General features: G+C 44.7%; 1 protein-coding gene across 1 annotated transcript; it reads left to right on the forward strand.

The window, feature by feature from the left end:
• The first annotated feature begins 890 nt into the window (after nt 1-890).
• LOC121598228 (transcription factor GAGA-like) lies at nt 891-15,973 on the forward strand. The gene is made up of 7 exons (XM_041924778.1): nt 891-996; nt 1,874-2,594; nt 6,914-7,195; nt 7,318-7,681; nt 7,770-7,922; nt 8,951-9,300; nt 9,643-15,973. Exons 2-7 carry the CDS (start codon nt 2,397-2,399, stop codon nt 10,696-10,698), a joined length of 2,403 nt encoding a protein of 800 aa, XP_041780712.1. The 5' UTR covers nt 891-996; nt 1,874-2,396; the 3' UTR covers nt 10,699-15,973.
• The last annotated feature ends 850 nt before the right edge of the window (nt 15,974-16,823 follow it).

The following is a 16,823-nucleotide window of genomic DNA, read 5'->3' on the forward strand; positions in this document are numbered from 1 at the left end:
GCTGCTGTGGCCCGCACACACTCTTGAAAAGGATCGCAGAGGAAGAGGGCCAAAACACTCAACGCGAACAGAAACGAAAACAAACAGAGAAGCAGCAGCAGCAGCAGCAGCAGCGGCAGGCAGCAAAACACGACAACAACAAAGCGTGCAGCTGGAGAAAATAGAGAAAAAGATTGCACGGCGAGAAGGAGCATATCTCCGTGCCATGAAGAAAGAGTGTTTCTAAGATGTAATCAAATATTGACGTCGGCATTGTGGTACAATTCAACATAACCACAACATTCCATGTACGCCATTTGTCATTTCGCTTGGGCTTGTTGTCAACGCACACGCACACACACACACACTCACAGGCATAGAAACAACCCCATTTTTTCCCCATTTTACCGTTCAGTTTTTGACAGTCAGCCGATAGAGGTGCGTTGTGCAGCCACTGCCGTGTACCCGTGGACAGTTTTCCCCACTTTTCCCACCAGTTCCCCGGGCTGGCTTGTGCGACGTGGAAAGGCATCGAAGAGTTTCTTTCCCTGTGCTTGCGGAACAACGAGAGCTCATCTCGCTGCCGCAATCTATAGAGCAAATAAAATACACGCGAGCAGAAGAGCGCAAGTGAGAGCGGAAGGCATCGGCGCGGTGAGAAGGCGTGAGTTTTTTGTTTTTTTGGTGGGCAACGGGTTGAAAAGGTAGAGAGAAAAAACAAGAGGGAAGACGAGAAAGGTTCTTTTTTATCTGGCTGCCTGGCCAGTGCGCGAGCATTGTTCGCCTGCGTGGAGCGAGCGAGCGCGCGTACCTGCGTGTATTGGTGTGCACACGGGGCGAGCTGTCACACGCACACTCACACACACACACGTTCTAACGCGCGTTGTGAGGGCCCGAAGGGAGATTCGCTCGAACCGTCGAGAGCGTGAGCGAGCGTCGCCATATTGTTCGTGAGCGTAGTGCGAGTAGGTCGATTTTTCCGTAGAGCTACCTGCGGACGGGCGCGCGCGTTACCGTGTAAGTGTGTAAGAGGGCCACTGTAGAGCGGGCTACTGGCGGCCGTCGTTCTCCGGGTGTCGTTCCGGATTGCATTTCAGCGCGCGGGGCTCTGGCCGGGTAGAGTGCTCTTTCTCGGGTGTCTCTGGGAGCAGAGCAGAGAAGAGCAGAAAGAGAGCGGGGAAAAGCCCGTGCGGTCTGCAGAGAACGCGGCCGCTGCTTGTGGTGTGGGTTTATCTTTGCCGTGGCATTTTTTGTTCTTTCTTTCTTTCCCTCGATCCCGTTACGCGAGAAAGAGCGAGAGCGAGATACAGGGAGAGGGAGTGAGAACGCAAGAAGAAATTCTGTGTGTGTGTGTGTGTGTCAGTGCGTACGCGCGCGTTCTAACAGAGCAAACGAGGAGGGAGCGTTTTTGTTCTCCAACTCTACTCTGTATATCATTTTTTAATATTTTCGGCTTGTGTCACTGTATAGAGAGCAAAAAGCAGAAAAGAAGAAAAAAAATGGTAACGGAAAGTCTTCCCTCCGTCACCCCGCCCCATACAGCAACGCAGGGCTGAAGGGTGAAAGAAAGGAGGACAACGACTCCCCCCTGCCGCCCCACATCTCCCACCCTTAAGAGGGTAGTGAACGCGCACTACGTAGCGTGTGGAGTGCAAGACGTGTGTGCCGTGGCCCGGGGTACGGGTACGAGAGAGCGCGCGCGCGCGCGCGCGTGTACGTGTCCGTGCGGTGGTGGTGTGCGTGCCCGCACACTCCGCTGGGCGTGTGTGTTTGCGGGAGTTTTTCCTCTGCCTACGCGATCGAAATGGGCCCGGGGGTGTTTGGAAAATAGAATGCGCGTGTGTGTGAGTAATATAATACTAATACGTGTGTAATTTCATGTTTCTTTCTTTAGCACAGGCGGATGGTGTGAATGGAAATTGAATTGAGTTGAGTGGCTGTTCTGTTGCTGCTGTGAAAACCAGCCGATTTTGAAGTGGAAAACTTACCTACTGGTCTAGTCACACACACACCCCCCTTATTGCTAGGTGGAGAGTGGAGCAAGTGTGGTGCAAGTGTGTGTGCGTGTGTGTAGTGGAAAGAAAAACGCGTTATTTTCGGTTCCGCGAGGAGAAGAATACTCGCCGTCGCAGCTAAAAATCGTGAGTGAGTGAGAGCGGGCAGTGTGAATTGTGAGCAATAGCAATAACAAAAAGTGCAATTAAAGAAGAAGAAGCAGAGAAAAGGAAAAACAAAATCACAGTGTGCGGAAATTTTGTTTGAGATTGCTCCCCCGGTGGCGTGAGAGATAGTTGTGTCGCTCTGCGTGTGTGTGTGTGTGTGTGTGTGTGTGTGTGTGTAGTAGTAGTGTGTGCTGAGAGGAAGGCATTTGATTAGAGAAGCGAAGCAAAAAGTCAACAACACAAACGGGAGCCTGAATGACGATGTCGCTCCCGATTAACTCGCTGTACAGCCTGACCTGGGGCGACTACGGCACCTCGCTGGTGTCCGCGGTCCAGCTGCTCCGGTGCCATGGCGACCTGGTGGACGTCACACTGGCCGCCGGTGGCCGGAGCTTCCCCGCGCACAAGATCGTCCTGTGTGCCGCCAGCCCGTTCCTGCTCGATCTGCTGAAGGTAAGGGAAGGCTGGTGGAGTGGTGATTGCGTTGCATTGCTTCCTTTTCTTTACGTTCTTTCCCTCCCCCCTCCCCCCACACGCTAGTTCACTTTGTCGTCATTTCGCCGTGTGTATGTGCGCGGGCGCATTGCGCTGCTGCTGGTGGTGTGTGTGTGTCCGTGTTGAATGGGCAAAGAGGGTGAAGTGAAGGGACTGAAAGTCTCTTGAGTTAAATATAGAGCGACACGGTACTACAGTCTATGTGTGTATGTGTGTGTGTATGTAAAAAGAGAAAAAATATCTCTTTCAATAATGTTTTTTTTCGTTTTTTTTCCATCCTATGTGTGTGTGTTTGTGTGCTTATCACTTCATAACAGAGAATAATCGTCCGCAGGGTTGGTTGGGAGAACGCAAGAGCAAAAAGATTATAGGGGCGTGCTTGTGTGCGTGAGTGTGTGTGGCTCATTTTCGCCCACCATCTTACTCTCCGTAGTGAGCAGCACGTGAGCGTGCGCTCGCTCCGAGTGAGCAGCGAGAGATGAGATGATTGGATTTCGTCTTTCGGAGATTCGCTTTTTAAACGTGTATTTTCCACAACATTTCTTTAAATTTTCATTCAACAAAAAACAATTTGTAATATTTCAAGAATTTAATACAAAACAAAACATTTTCAAGGGTAAAAAAAGTCCCAAAACGAGAAGTGTCGTATGAGACTCCCTCTTCTCAAGTGAGATGAAAAACGGTAGTCTCTCTCCTAACGTGGCTCTGCTGTGTGCCCTGCGTGTGTGCGTTAGAGAAAAGGAAGCCGAACGGCGAAAAAGAGACTGCCGCGATAGAGAGCGCACTGTCAGAGCCGTGTGCGGGAGAGAGAGAGAGAAAGAAAAAGGAGAGGCAAGGAGAGCGCAGGAGAGAACGAGAGCGCGATGCTTTGCCTTTCACATCGGTGTGAACAAACGTCAGAGCACACAGCACTCTTCTGTCGCTTTGCTAGTCTCCCAAACAAGACCGAACCGGCACGGCTGGCAGTGTTGCCAGACTGTGGGATGATGTCGTTTGTGGAATATTTGTTAAAAAAAAGTAAATAATATTTATTGCACACGACGTCACTTTATTGTTTATTGCCGCTTTATTAAATGTCTCTGCCGTTTGCAATTGCAACAGAAGCCAGGGCCATATTACAAGTTCAAATAGCGAATTAGCATTAAAAACCAGTAGTAAATGATTTTGCTCATTAAAATTCCTTTCCCAGGGTGACGTTTGAATGCTAATGTGTATGGGCGCTTGTGTAAGTGTGTGTGGTGCTATTTTTAATACACACCACCCGTTTTCATTCCTCCTCGTTAAAAAAGAGACTTTGGAGTTGGCTTTCTCTTTGCCGTTATTTCAAAGTGTGTGCGTGTGTGCAAATGCTTGTTGAGCCAAATTCCGACCTATGGGGGTTAGATTTTGCATTCTCTGTTTTCATTCCCCCCCCCCCCCCAACTCTGGGGGTGTTTTGACGTGTGCAGAAAAGCAAAACAGAGAAATGTGCAAATTGCACTTCTCTCCCTCTCGCTGTCTCTCTGTTTACAGCTCCTCGTGCACATGCACTCTTGAGAAGAGGAAGAAGAAGAAGAAAAATGTAGACCATACAAACACGCACGCACACGAGACGATAATCCAAGCAGTGGTAGGTTGATGAGAAGGGTGCAAAGTATGGAATGAGAAAGAAGCGCGCATGAATCCTCTCATCAAGAGGGGTTTGTGTGCGTGTGTGTGTGTGTGTGTGCGTGCGCGAGTATCCTCTTTCCACCAGGGGGGTCGGGAGAAGCTCTCGGAGACACAGAAAACGAATTCCCTTTTTTCGCACCCACAACCCTCATGATCTCGCTCAATAAATGATGAGTTTGCCTGGCGTGTTGTGTGTTTGCGTAGCACAACGTGAGTGCGTAGAGAAGAAGGAACATTTGTCTCTGGGTACACACATTGGCACAAAGCGCAACCTGTGTGTGCCTGTGAGAATGGAGATCGAGCTGTAGGTGCGTCGCTCTGTTTTGATTTTTTCCCCCTCTGACGGATTCGCATTCGCCAAAAAACATTCATAAACAAACGCGCGCCTTAGTAGTTTATTGGAAGAGAGGAGTGATGAGGAGAAGAGGCTTTTCTGGCTGGGTGGGTTAGTGATGGGAATTTTCGGGTGGTTTTGCGTTTCACACCGTTTCCTGGAAGTGATTTAAATGTCCGTTTTTTTCAAACCTGACACACTCACTTCCTCCCCAAAGTGGTGGCATTCTTCCCGGAAAGCGTTTTAAGCAGTTGTGCATCATACATGAGCACACAATAGAGCTGCTGTTGGTAGCAATGTCAGCGTCACGTACTCTATTGTGATAATCAGAGGTGATACTCAAACCTATTGGTGTGATCAATGCATGCTTCGTGACATGTTTGCGACCATCGCTGGGTCAGTCACTATGTCATGACTTTTTTTTTACTTTTATCAGTTCTGCAAAAAGTCACTGACAAAGTCATGACAAATTCCGGCTGAAACAAAATAATGTCAGCATCACGAGCTCTACTGTGATGATCAGAGGTGGGACTCAAACAGTTGGTGCGACCATCACATGCTTGGTGACATTTTGTGCAACCAACTCTAGGTCAGTAACTTGGTCGCGACATTTTCTGATGGTGATAATCACAAAATTCTTTGAATATACTTGGTGAGTGACCAAGAATTGGGTGCTAAACAAAATGTCATCAAGCATATGATTGATCCTCCAACTGTTTGAGCCTCACCTCTGATCATCTCAGTTGTGTACGTGAGCTGATTTGAGCTTCGGTTCAGTCATGAGTGTTGGTGACTGAAACAGTGGCATTTGCCAGCACTGTTCACAACGAGAAAAAGTCATGATTATGCTTGTGACGGCGTTATGCTTAGCTTGTGAGTCAGAATAGTGAATATCTCGTGATGCTCATGACATTTTGCAGCACTGGTTATGTGTCTTCTACGGTAGAAAATTATAATTTTTTAAAATAAAATACTTTCATACCACTTTAAAATTAAATTGAGTGTTTGATGTATTTTTTCATTGATTAAAATGAATGTTTTTTTGAAAATCATTGTTCCAGAGCTGCTGTTAAATGCTATCCGTCTCAACAATATGTGTCCCTATTTGTTCAATAAACAATGTTTTCCCTCTCCAATGTTTCATTTGTCCCACTTTCCTGCCGAGAGGGGCTGACGCGCCTTTATTATCTATCAGTCATAAAAGATACATAATTTACCAACGAAAGGCGCGCACCACACGGACCAGGAACTCCGTTGTTGTTGCCCGTTGGCATGACATTCCTCTTCCAACTCCATCTCCCTCCACTTCGGGCGGGCGTGATAAAGCAATCGACGAAGGAAAGGACGACATGCGAAACCACCCTCTACATACACACATACACGCCGAACACAAAGGCCACAGGCGAAAGGGCGGGCGTGTCGGTGGCGCAATTCCATTTGATTCTGCGCAATGGGTGGGTGTTTGCGCAAAAAGAAAAAGAAACGGAGAATTGGAAATGTCCGCACATCAAAGCGCATTTTTGTGTCCAATCTATGAAGCATAAGAAAAGCATAAAAAATAATGATAAATTTTGCGTTCGAAATCGAATAAAAGCATAAAAAAAACTGATTATAGATGCCAAAAGGGGTTGGGAGGTGGTGTGTAGCAATGGAACGGAGGAATGGTTTGTGTTGTCACACTCAAACACACACACACTTACACACAGTGCGAATCGATAAAACAATTTCTCGTAAAAAAGTATGTTAGAAATCCTTTCCCCCTCTCTCTCTCTCTTTCTCTCTCTTTTTGGTTCCACTTTCTCATTTCGTTTGTTTGTCGTCTCCCTTTTTCTCCGTCGATTTATCCCATTCTCTGCCTTTGCTCACCGACCCAAACGCTCTTCCCTCTCCTCTAACACTTTCCATCCTCTCGCTCGCTCTCTGTCTCTCTCTCCATTGCTGTGGGTGGGTAGGTGGAGGTTGGGTGATTGTTTGCGCCTCACTGTCTCGAGCATATTGTACGTGTGGCGGGAAATCAACCCTCATCAACTTCTCTTTAGAGCTGAGTGAGATATTCCACCACCAACAACACCTCTGCTCCCGTCGCCACCATCAAGTCCCATGAGCGTGTGTGGGTTGAAAGTGATCTTCTCTCCACGAGCGCAATCTCTTAAATAGAAGAAAAAAGCGCGGCCCCACGTTTCCCTCACGCGCAATGTTTCGGAATTCTCTGTTTTGATGCTGCTGCCCTGACTCACTGACTCACGCGACTTCTCTCCCTCTCTCTCTCTCTCTGCTTCTTCCACATCAACAGAACACACCGTGCAAGCATCCCGTCGTAATGTTGGCCGGCGTCAACGCGAACGATCTGGAGGCGCTGCTGGAGTTCGTGTACCGGGGCGAGGTCAGTGTGGACCATTCGCAGCTGCCGTCGCTGCTGCAGGCCGCCCACTGTCTCAACATCCAGGGCCTGGCGCCCCAGACGGTGTCGCACAAGGACGACAACACGACGTACACCACGTCGATCCAGCTGCACCCGACGCTCGTGCCCCAGAACCACGTCAAGGCGGTGATCGACGTGGGCAACAATGTTTGCGTGAGTAAACGGTCACTTCCAACCACGGGGAAGAATCACGGATCATCTCGTCTCGCGGCGGCGAATGATGCACCCTAAAAAGCATAACATTAACGTTCCGAAACTCACTTTGCCCTTTGTAGACGACGGAAGAACTGATCACGACACTCGGACCCACCCAAACCGTGCAGGCGCAGGTAATCGAAACCATCACACCGGACCAGATGTCGGACGAGGTGACGAAGGACGTGATTAGCCAGTTTCTGCCGACCCGCAAGCGCAAGCAGCGCACCAAGAAAACGGCCAACCAGGGACAGGCGGGCGCTGCGGCGAACAGTGCCGGCGGCACCCAGGCAGCCAAGGTAATGAAAACGACCGACGAAGACGGCACCACGATTCAGGTGATTGTGAACAACCCGGACGAAGCGACCCCGGCCACCCCGAAGGACATCAAGAAGGAAACGAACGCGGACGGCACACCGGTAGACACGAAGGAAGGCATCATCAGTAAGTGGTGGTGGTTGGCTGTGTGGACGAGCGTTGTTTGTTACATTTACGCTGGATGTGTGACGTTTTTTCGTTTTTTGCCTTTTAGAAATCAAGAGCAAATCGCAATCGGAACAACCGGCAACCTGCCCGATCTGTCAGGCCGTAATTAGACAGTCGCGAAACCTGCGTCGGCATCTGGAGCTGAGACATTTCAAGAAACCGGGCGTAAAGAAGGAGCGCGTACGGAAGAGCAAGAAAGGTACACGAGTGTGGGCTATCTGAAGTTTTGAACACTTGGAGAGTTGAAACAAGGAGCTTTACATACTTTAAATTCAATTCACGAATGACTAATAGGCATCAATGACTCTTTATGAGGCAATGTTGCAGTGCCATTTGAGTAGTATTAAGAAAAGTAAATGCTAAAAGCATCGTAGGCCTTATAATTGAACATTCAAAGCTCACATATTTTCACTTTTTTTTTTATTGGAATATGACAAGAACAAACAAAGAGCAATCCTTAACTAATTGTGCTTTCTAATCTCAATTCAATTTCACGATCCAATTGGAATCTTACCTGGTTTTCCAAAGCGCTTACGAATGTAAACATTGTTTTTCACCTTGATGTGCGAGATGGTACAGGGATTTCCAAGCTACTTACGAATGTGCACATCATTATTCACATCCTCCAAGATGTTTTTCAACAGCTGCAAAATAGTGTATTTCCATCATAATGAAATTTCTGTTCTTACACATGATTTTTCACATATCGCACATCACAAAGAACTGTCAAACTAAATCCAGCTTGACCGTAGAAATAATTGATGCGCAATCTTAGATTGCAACGGCTAGATTTGATATATTTATCTATTAAAAAATCTATCTCTCGGACATATAATTTTGAAAATTTATGCGCAATCTGAAAATCCATCGAAATGACGTTTATAGGACAGGGTTTTAACCCGGTGAAAAAGCGATGAAAATAGAGTGTTAAAGTGTTGAAAATCATGCTGAAGAAATTAAAAATCATAATGATGGAAATGAAATATCAGGTTGATGAGAATTAACTTACAACTGACTTGCACATGCTGAATTACAATGTTTACATTAGAAAGTGACTAGGAAAAAGCTGTAAGATGCGCCTCATTTTTATTTAAAAAAAACACCAAATTTTGGTCGATGTTTCAACAGCGGGACTAGGGAGATGTTGATATTTTTGTTCTTATCAGATTTTTCTTGTGTATTTTATAACAATTAAAACACTCCTTTTTCGATGTGTGTCATCCATAGGACAAGCTGCAAACGCAAACCAGGCAAACGGAGGCAACGGCACAAACCCAGGCAACGGTACGGTAGTCGCGGGCGATCAGGTCGGACAGCAAGCGCAACAGGTCGTACAGCAGCAGGCCCAACAGCAGCAGGTACAGCAGCAGGGCCAGCAGCAGACAACGATCGACTCGACCGGCACGATATCCGTCACCGTTTCCCAGGCCCAGGCACAGCAGATCGAACAGGCAGCCGCCAACGGACAGCAGCACGTGGTCACGCAGCACGAAAACGCGGACGGCACCACCTCGCTCTCGATCGCACAGGTACAAACGCTCGATGGCCACCAGCTCGCAATTGGAAATCTCAATCAGGTATGCTCCTTAATAACTAATCCTTAATAACTCAACCAGAGTGAGGGAATGTGATCTTAATTTCATTCGCTTTTTCTCGCCCTGTAGGCCACACTGATCCGAACCGGCGAACCGATCGAAACGGGCATCATTGCAACGCACGAGCCGACGCTACGTCCCCACACGGAGCTGTTCCGCGTCGGCAACACCGTCTACACGATAGAGGAACGTCGGACGGACACCACCAATCGCCTGACTTAGAACGATGCGGACGTCGACAACGGGGAGGGCGACGTTTATGAGATAGTGGAGGGTGTCGATTACGATTGCATCATCGACAGCGGTGTCGACGTCGAAATAGAGGAGGAAACGGGCGAGATGGTGGAACAACAACAACAACAGCAGCATCAGCAGCAGCAACAACAACAACAACAACACGGTTCCAACAACGGCGTTGTTGGACCGATCGTGTTGCACGAGGATGATGTTGGTGGCGATGGCGGTGTTGGTGGTGGTGGTGGTGGTTGTGGTGTTGGTAGTGGTGGTGTTGTAAACCACGTGGAAGAGGTCGAGGAGGATGATGATGTGCGGGAGATAGTGATGGACGCGGGTTCGGTCGTGGCCGTCCGGCAAGCCGATGAGATGATGGTAGGCGCAGGGGACGTCAGTGGCGACACGACGGACGGTGTGATCATCGACGCGACGACGGACGATGAGGAGGAGCTGCTACTGCACCATCATCATCATCACCATAGCCACCATCATCATCAGCAGGTGTTGCAGCATGCACTAGAGGTGGATGAAGACGATCATCATCATCATCATCAGCAGCAGCAGCATGTGGTGAACCAACAGCAACAGCACGACGATCATCATCATCATCATCATCACGTGCATCATGTGGTGGAGGAGGAGGACGATGTGGAGGAGCTCACCGGGGTGGTGGAGGAGCTGGAGGAGGAGGAAATTGTACAGCAGTTCGATGGGTCAACGGTGGTGACCGTTACGACGGCACGGGGTTCGCGAAGTGCGCACCATCACGGCGGTGGTGGTGGCATTAGCTTCGTGACGACCGAGCTGCCCCTGTCGTCGTCGTCCGGTCGTCGGCGGATCGTTCGCCGCACGCTCGGCAACGTGCTGGAGGACGATGTAGTGATTGGCGACGCCGGCGACGGCAGCACGATCGTGGAGGTGTCGGCTGGAGCTAGCACCAGCAAGCAAAGGCACGACGGTGGTGCAGCTAGTACTGCGGAAAGTAGTACGGGCGGTGGCACAGGTACCGCTGGTGAGGATGGTAGTGCGGGAGCAGTAGAAGGAGAAGCGATCGAAGGTGCTGTTGGCGGTGGTGGTGGTGGTGGCGGCGGTGGTGGAGATCATGCCGGTTTGCCATCGTCCTACAAGCATTTCTTTATCCTCTAAAGGAGAGCACACGACAAGCACGCAATGTCGATGCTGGTGTGTTGATGGTTGGATGAGCAACGAGGGGTAGAGATTGGTAGAGATAGAAAGTGTGTTGGCAATGTTTGTATAGATTTTAATTAACTCCTCTCCGTTGTTTCGTTTCACGTCGCCCTTTTAAACGACCCGTTTATTTTTACCTGTATCTTGTTAGAATTTTGCTAGGCAATAGGTTTTACTTGTGCTGGGAAGAAGGTACCTCAAAACAACTCACTCACCCTTTTAGGGAGGGAAAAAGAGAGAGGAGGTATATATGTTTATTTTTTTACATCGATTATTTCATTCTTAATTGAAGCGTTAGGTTTAAAGCACGCGCTGCTGATGCGCCGCGTGTTAGATTGTCGTCATACGCGCGCGCACTGAACAGTGCAACAACCCCGTGCCGTGTCACAATCTGCCGAGATCGAGGAGCACAACCGTTTCAAGTTAATGGTAGTACGGATGAGAAATTCGAATTTCTAGCCACTGTTGTGTGTGCAGGGCGAAAAGTAACAACACTTCGTCATAAGTAAGAGGAAAAGCAAACATGTTACATGTGTTGTTGGCGCGCGATCACTTCATAATTTACCCTTTCGTCGGGTTTCGCGGTACATTTTAGTCACACTTTTCCCCCTTTTTTGTTTTGAGGCGAATAATTTGCCCTTACAAACAAACAAACAGCAGCAACCAACCAATATTGTACATATATAGAGAAGAAGTTGTATGCCACATCGACATATAAAAGGCAGAAGAAAAAGCAACATATTAACCCCCGATTTTTATGATGGTGTATAGAAAGTAACAATCAGCAATGCTATATATTTCAATGTGTAAATCGGCAATGCTGTACTGAGAGTATAAAGGGCACCGTTTGGAGTTGGTGTAAATGAGTTTTAGTAGCGCAAAACCAAGCGCGCTAACCTCCTCCCAGACCCTTAGACAAACCGGGCGCATATGGGCGCTGCGACGGCATTTTTTTGGAGATTAGAATCAAAAGCGAAGAGAAGAGGTAGAGAGTAAAGAGAAAATGCGGGGAAATGCGGGTGGCATAAGGGTAGTTGAAATGTTGTATGGTTTCAGTTTTCCAATTCAAGGAATTATCATTTTAATTTAATTTTTTGCTTAACTGTTTAGCTCAAAGTCAGTTCCGCATTAAATTAAAGGGCAAATTAAAGATAAGGAAAAACCAGTTTTGTCTACTCTAAATCATAGTCTTTCTGCATACGATTTTGATAATGAGATAGAAAGCGAAAGAGACGTAGAAAGATAAAAACAAACTTTTGCAATTCGTTATTCGATATTCTCGATGTCAGAAATGGTGTCCAACGATGACTCTTTTAATGTAGCAAAATATCATACCAACGATCTTGCTCTCTACCATTATGGAAGAGGGATCGTTATTACGTGCAACAAAAGTAATATGGGGAAAATCAAGCCAATCCAATGTTAGTAAAATAAATTCGACTTATTGTGCATGAGTTCGTGATTTCGTACCCGTACTACACCACCACAAACACTTTTATAAAAAAGGAACAATTTAAAAGTCATTCGAACACAGTACGATCATGCCGAACACGATCGGCGGGTAATGTGTAGGATCCGTTGTACCTTTTACAGGGTTTTCCGACATTCAATTTAGAATGTCAATAACATTTTTCATTGCTTGCTAGATGCTTTTCAACAGCTGTCAAATGTTGTATTTTCATCACAATAATTTAGTGGGATTCTTCTAAGTAACTTTCGAATGTGCACATAATTATTCACCGCCTTCAAGATGTTTTCTAAATGGATGTCAAATGGTGTATGTGTATCATAATAAAAATTCAGTTCTTACACATGATTTTCAACACTTCACAAATATCTGTCAAATTCAATGCAGTTTGAGACGTGTTAAACATTATGTGGACGAACTGAAACATTATTGTGATGCAATTATAACACTTGACAGCTGTTGAAAAACATCTTGAAGGCGGTGAATAATGATGTCCACATAGAAACCCTTTATCAATTCTTCCATATGATGTTCAACACGTCTCAAACTGGATTGAGTTTGACAGTTCTTTGTGAAGTGTTGAAAATCATGTGTATGAAATGAAACTTTATTATGATGCAAATACAATGTATGACAGCTGTTGAAAATCATCGTACAGGTGGTGCACATTCGAATCTGACTTGGAATCTGACCCTGTACTTTGCATCGTTCAACAGTGTGTGTAGTAGTGTTTTGCAGGGTAAATTTGTGTAGCAAGCCCTTGACAGTACGTGTCAACGTACTGTGTTTGAACGTACATAACGTGTTTGAGTTCGCTTTAAGTGCATTTTCTCCTCCTTACTCTTTAGCTGGACACGTTTGTTCCATCTCTTCTCTTGCTCTATTTTTTTCAATCGATCGATTTCAACGACCTAAAACGAATAGCCCTCGGCCATACATCTGCATCTGTTTTTGTTTTATTTCTTAAAAAAAGGTAGCTTAACGTGTTTCCCGTGTTTTTAACAAAAAATAATCTATTCTGCAATAAAATCGAGCTGTTGTTATTTCCGGCACGATATACACACACATTAATGGTGTGCCGTTATTTAAGTAATCGTATCCCCGCATTTCATGCCCTTTTTGCTCTTGTGTGTACAGATTGGTCACCGCGGAATAGTTGAATGTATGTTTGAAAAAAAAAGAAGGTTAAAAACGATAGCAAAAATGCTTTTTTTTTTTAACGTGTTCGGTTTTTGTTTGTTTTGGTGCCGAAGAATGTTCATACATCGAGACACAACATAATTAGAGAAAAATTGCACATATTACATATGACGATGCTAAGAAAGTGTGGAAGAGACATAGGGTCGTGTATTGTGTTTGCTAGGAAATACAAGTAAACTTGGAACTGAACGAGCAAACTGTAAAAAAATGCGGCTGCGAAACAGATGATTTAATTTATTATTTCACCATCGTTTAGGGTTTTGCGTGTTACATCAGGTAGTGAAGCCTCTTGTGCAAAAAGGCACTACAACCGCAAGTAGGGAGAGAGAGAGAGAGAGAGGAAAGGGAAAGAATAGATGATTTGGAAACAAGGCAAAGCAAAGAACGGTAATAAAAAATCTTTAAAAGTGAATTAGTGTCTCTTAAAGAACGCAGCTCTATACATATAATTAAACTACTATTATGCGTAGAACAAAAAAGCTGGAAAAAAAACTTGAAACAGAATCAAGTTGGTACTCTAAATTAACGAAGACAAAGCAAAAAGGGTGTAACGCGTAAGAAACAGAGAAAAAAAAACACCCACACACACACAACACGGAAGGGCCAGAGCCAGAGCAGAATTAAACGAATAGTAGCTATTATATATCTATGTTTGGTGTCATTTTATCGCGTTTATACAACAAAGCCCATTGTAATAGTAATAATGAACCCCCCACCCCCTCCCCCTCATCCATCCTTCCCTCTCCCCCAACCCGTTCACTCTCTCACCAACAACCAAACTACATTCACGCAACAAGCAAAGGAATGTTGTGAACCATCTTCATTATTATTATTATGATACACTTAACGTAAAAAAACGTGAAGAAAAATTATGAAACATGTGAGTGAAACGTGAGTGTGTGTTTTGTCCAAAATTTTACAATTAGACGAAAAAAAAAGAAGCTAACCAAAATAAGAACGAATACGAAGCAGAAGCAGCAGCAGCAGCAGCAGCAGAGTACAACTTTAGCGAATAATGAGCTGAGCATCCAGGGGTAATAAAGCATGGCCAATAAAATAAGAATGAAAAATTAAAGGTACGAGATAGCTCTCCCCTTATGCCCCCTCCTCCCACTCCCACCAAGACTCCCCCACACTGAGCGGTGGAAATGAATTGCGACAAGTTTTAGTGGTTAGTAACGGTGAATGTGCAATGGTGAAGCAAATGGTAAATGACACTAAATTGTTGGTATTTTTTTGGATCCACTAACCTCTCAAGAGCAAAGCAAAATGATGTAACATGTTCCATCGATTTTACAGTGAAACAAAAAAAAAACAAACAAACACTCATCTCTATTTCCTCTCAGCGCCAAAAGAAAGCGATACAATATAAGTTAAACACAGAACAGAAATAGAACCTCTCTAAAGAACAAAACAAAAATGGTCGCACACAATAGTGAACAAAGAAAAGAATATAAATAAACGTGTAAAGAAACACTTACTTCGTGTAACAGACACACAAGCTTTTAATCATGATAAAGCTGTATAAAGCAACAAACTCGTAAATGTAAACGTTTTCTTTCATAACTCATCGAGGCACTTAACGTTTTAAAAAGGAAGAGCAAATGAAGCAAAACAAAAGTATCAAACATAAGGTTGAGGGCGAAGCAGGGGACCGTGTTTTGGACAAATCATGTACACACAGCACAACTTCATTGTTCCACATAACCACATAATGAAGAGAGGGGGGTTGCCATTTTGGATGGATACGCCGCTGTAAAATACAAAACCCTAGCAACAAAGCACACAAGAATATAAATATGAACAAACAGAGAGAGAGAGAGAGAGAGAAAACAAAAACCATTGATAAAGCTTATTCCACTTATTCGATTTCAAAAAAATAGAAGAAAAAGAACGAAAACAATTGTTTCCTTTTTAGATTAACAAAACAAAAAACAAGAACAAGAAACTAATCACCAAACTCTATTATTGATTGTGTAAAGAATTGTGGGGCGAAGCGAACGATTCCTAGTGAAAATTTCAACCAAAAGTTTAAATATAAAATAATAAAAAATCGGGTAAATAATGCAAAAGAATGATAAACAAAACGGGGTAGATAAATTTCACATGATGCGCGCACTCCTTTCTGAATATAAACACGACACGAAAGGGGGAGGAAAATATGTGAACAAAAAATGGAAAATCTTACTGCAATCCATAACACATTTACTACAAATTAAATTAAAAAAAAACAAAGAAAACACTACAGAATTATATCTAATAATGATTGAAATTAAAGAATCCTAAATTATGAAACAAAATCTTAAGTAAGCTAAATTGAAACAGAGAACAAATGGTGACGAGAAGTGTCGAAAAGAGAAGAGAGGAGAAGAGAGAGAAGACAAAGCACAGACAGAACAACAGCAAAACAAACACCGCGAAACGCGAGAACTGAATTGCTCAGCGTTGAGTGTGGTTTGTGTGTGTGTCATGTGTGTGTGGTTGGCGCAAACAACGAGCATGGTAAACCATTATAGATGTGTGTGTAAATAAAGAGAATAATGATGAATAAAAACAAACAAACTATGTGCAGAATGTGTAATTTTGAAGTACAGTTACAGTTAATTTTGAAGTAAAGGATTCAATTCAGGATAGATTTTTTTGACCAGTTCTAGCATGCTTGATACTCTGAGCTTAATCACTTACTACTGAAATTATCAGTATCTTCTCATTACTACTTCGTTCTTCTAGCAACAATTGGCGATCTGATCTATCCTTGCATTAACATGCCTTCATTGAGCAAACGCAACTACAAGAACTTTCGTTTGGATGCTTTCGATGCCCATAATCTTTTTAGCATGATAACAGGTATAAGGAATAGCAACGCGTGTTTTCCTTAACTATTAGTTAATACCCCTAGACCTCCTAGAGGTCCTAGAGGTTGATTAATCCTGCGAAGAAACCATTTTAACGTACTTGTTTGGTCTCCCTGTCTATTCTTTTAGATAACTAGCATTTAGATATGGCAAGATATCTATGATATGATATGAAGAACCTCACTGGAGGATATTATGAAGATCATGGAAAATGTGATAACATATCATATCATAGATATCTTGCCATTTCAGTTTGGTCCAGAGTTAGCAGACACTCCAGAATACGTAAATACCTCGAAGGCACCCGGAAGATATACAGGCCTATTATATTGCGTTCGGCATTCGAGAAGATTCACTCGCACGTTCATTATGTTCATTTTGGTATCGTTTTGCAATCGACGTCTCTCTTCGAGTAACCCGTCAGCAAGTTCGAGTCGATGAAGTGAAAATCGGTACCGTATTGCTCGAACAGGAAGGTGCATTCGAGAGATTTTCTGCCGACAGCTCAAGCTGTCGGGAACGCGCAAATTTAACCACACAAATAATTTAAGCCACTGTGT

This window comes from Anopheles merus, chromosome 3L (assembly GCF_017562075.2).
Source record: "Anopheles merus strain MAF chromosome 3L, AmerM5.1, whole genome shotgun sequence".
In the NCBI taxonomy this organism is placed as follows: domain Eukaryota; kingdom Metazoa; phylum Arthropoda; class Insecta; order Diptera; family Culicidae; genus Anopheles; species Anopheles merus.

Excerpts from the sequence above, each read along its gene's own strand:
- LOC121598228 (XM_041924778.1), top strand. The coding sequence starts at position 2,397 with ATGACGATGTCGCTCCCGATTAACTCGCTGTACAGCCTGACCTGGGGC. Across the intron at positions 2,595-6,913 it reads TCCTGCTCGATCTGCTGAAG|AACACACCGTGCAAGCATCC; the intron begins GTAAGGGAAGGC and ends CCACATCAACAG. Across the intron at positions 7,196-7,317 it reads ACGTGGGCAACAATGTTTGC|ACGACGGAAGAACTGATCAC; the intron begins GTGAGTAAACGG and ends TGCCCTTTGTAG.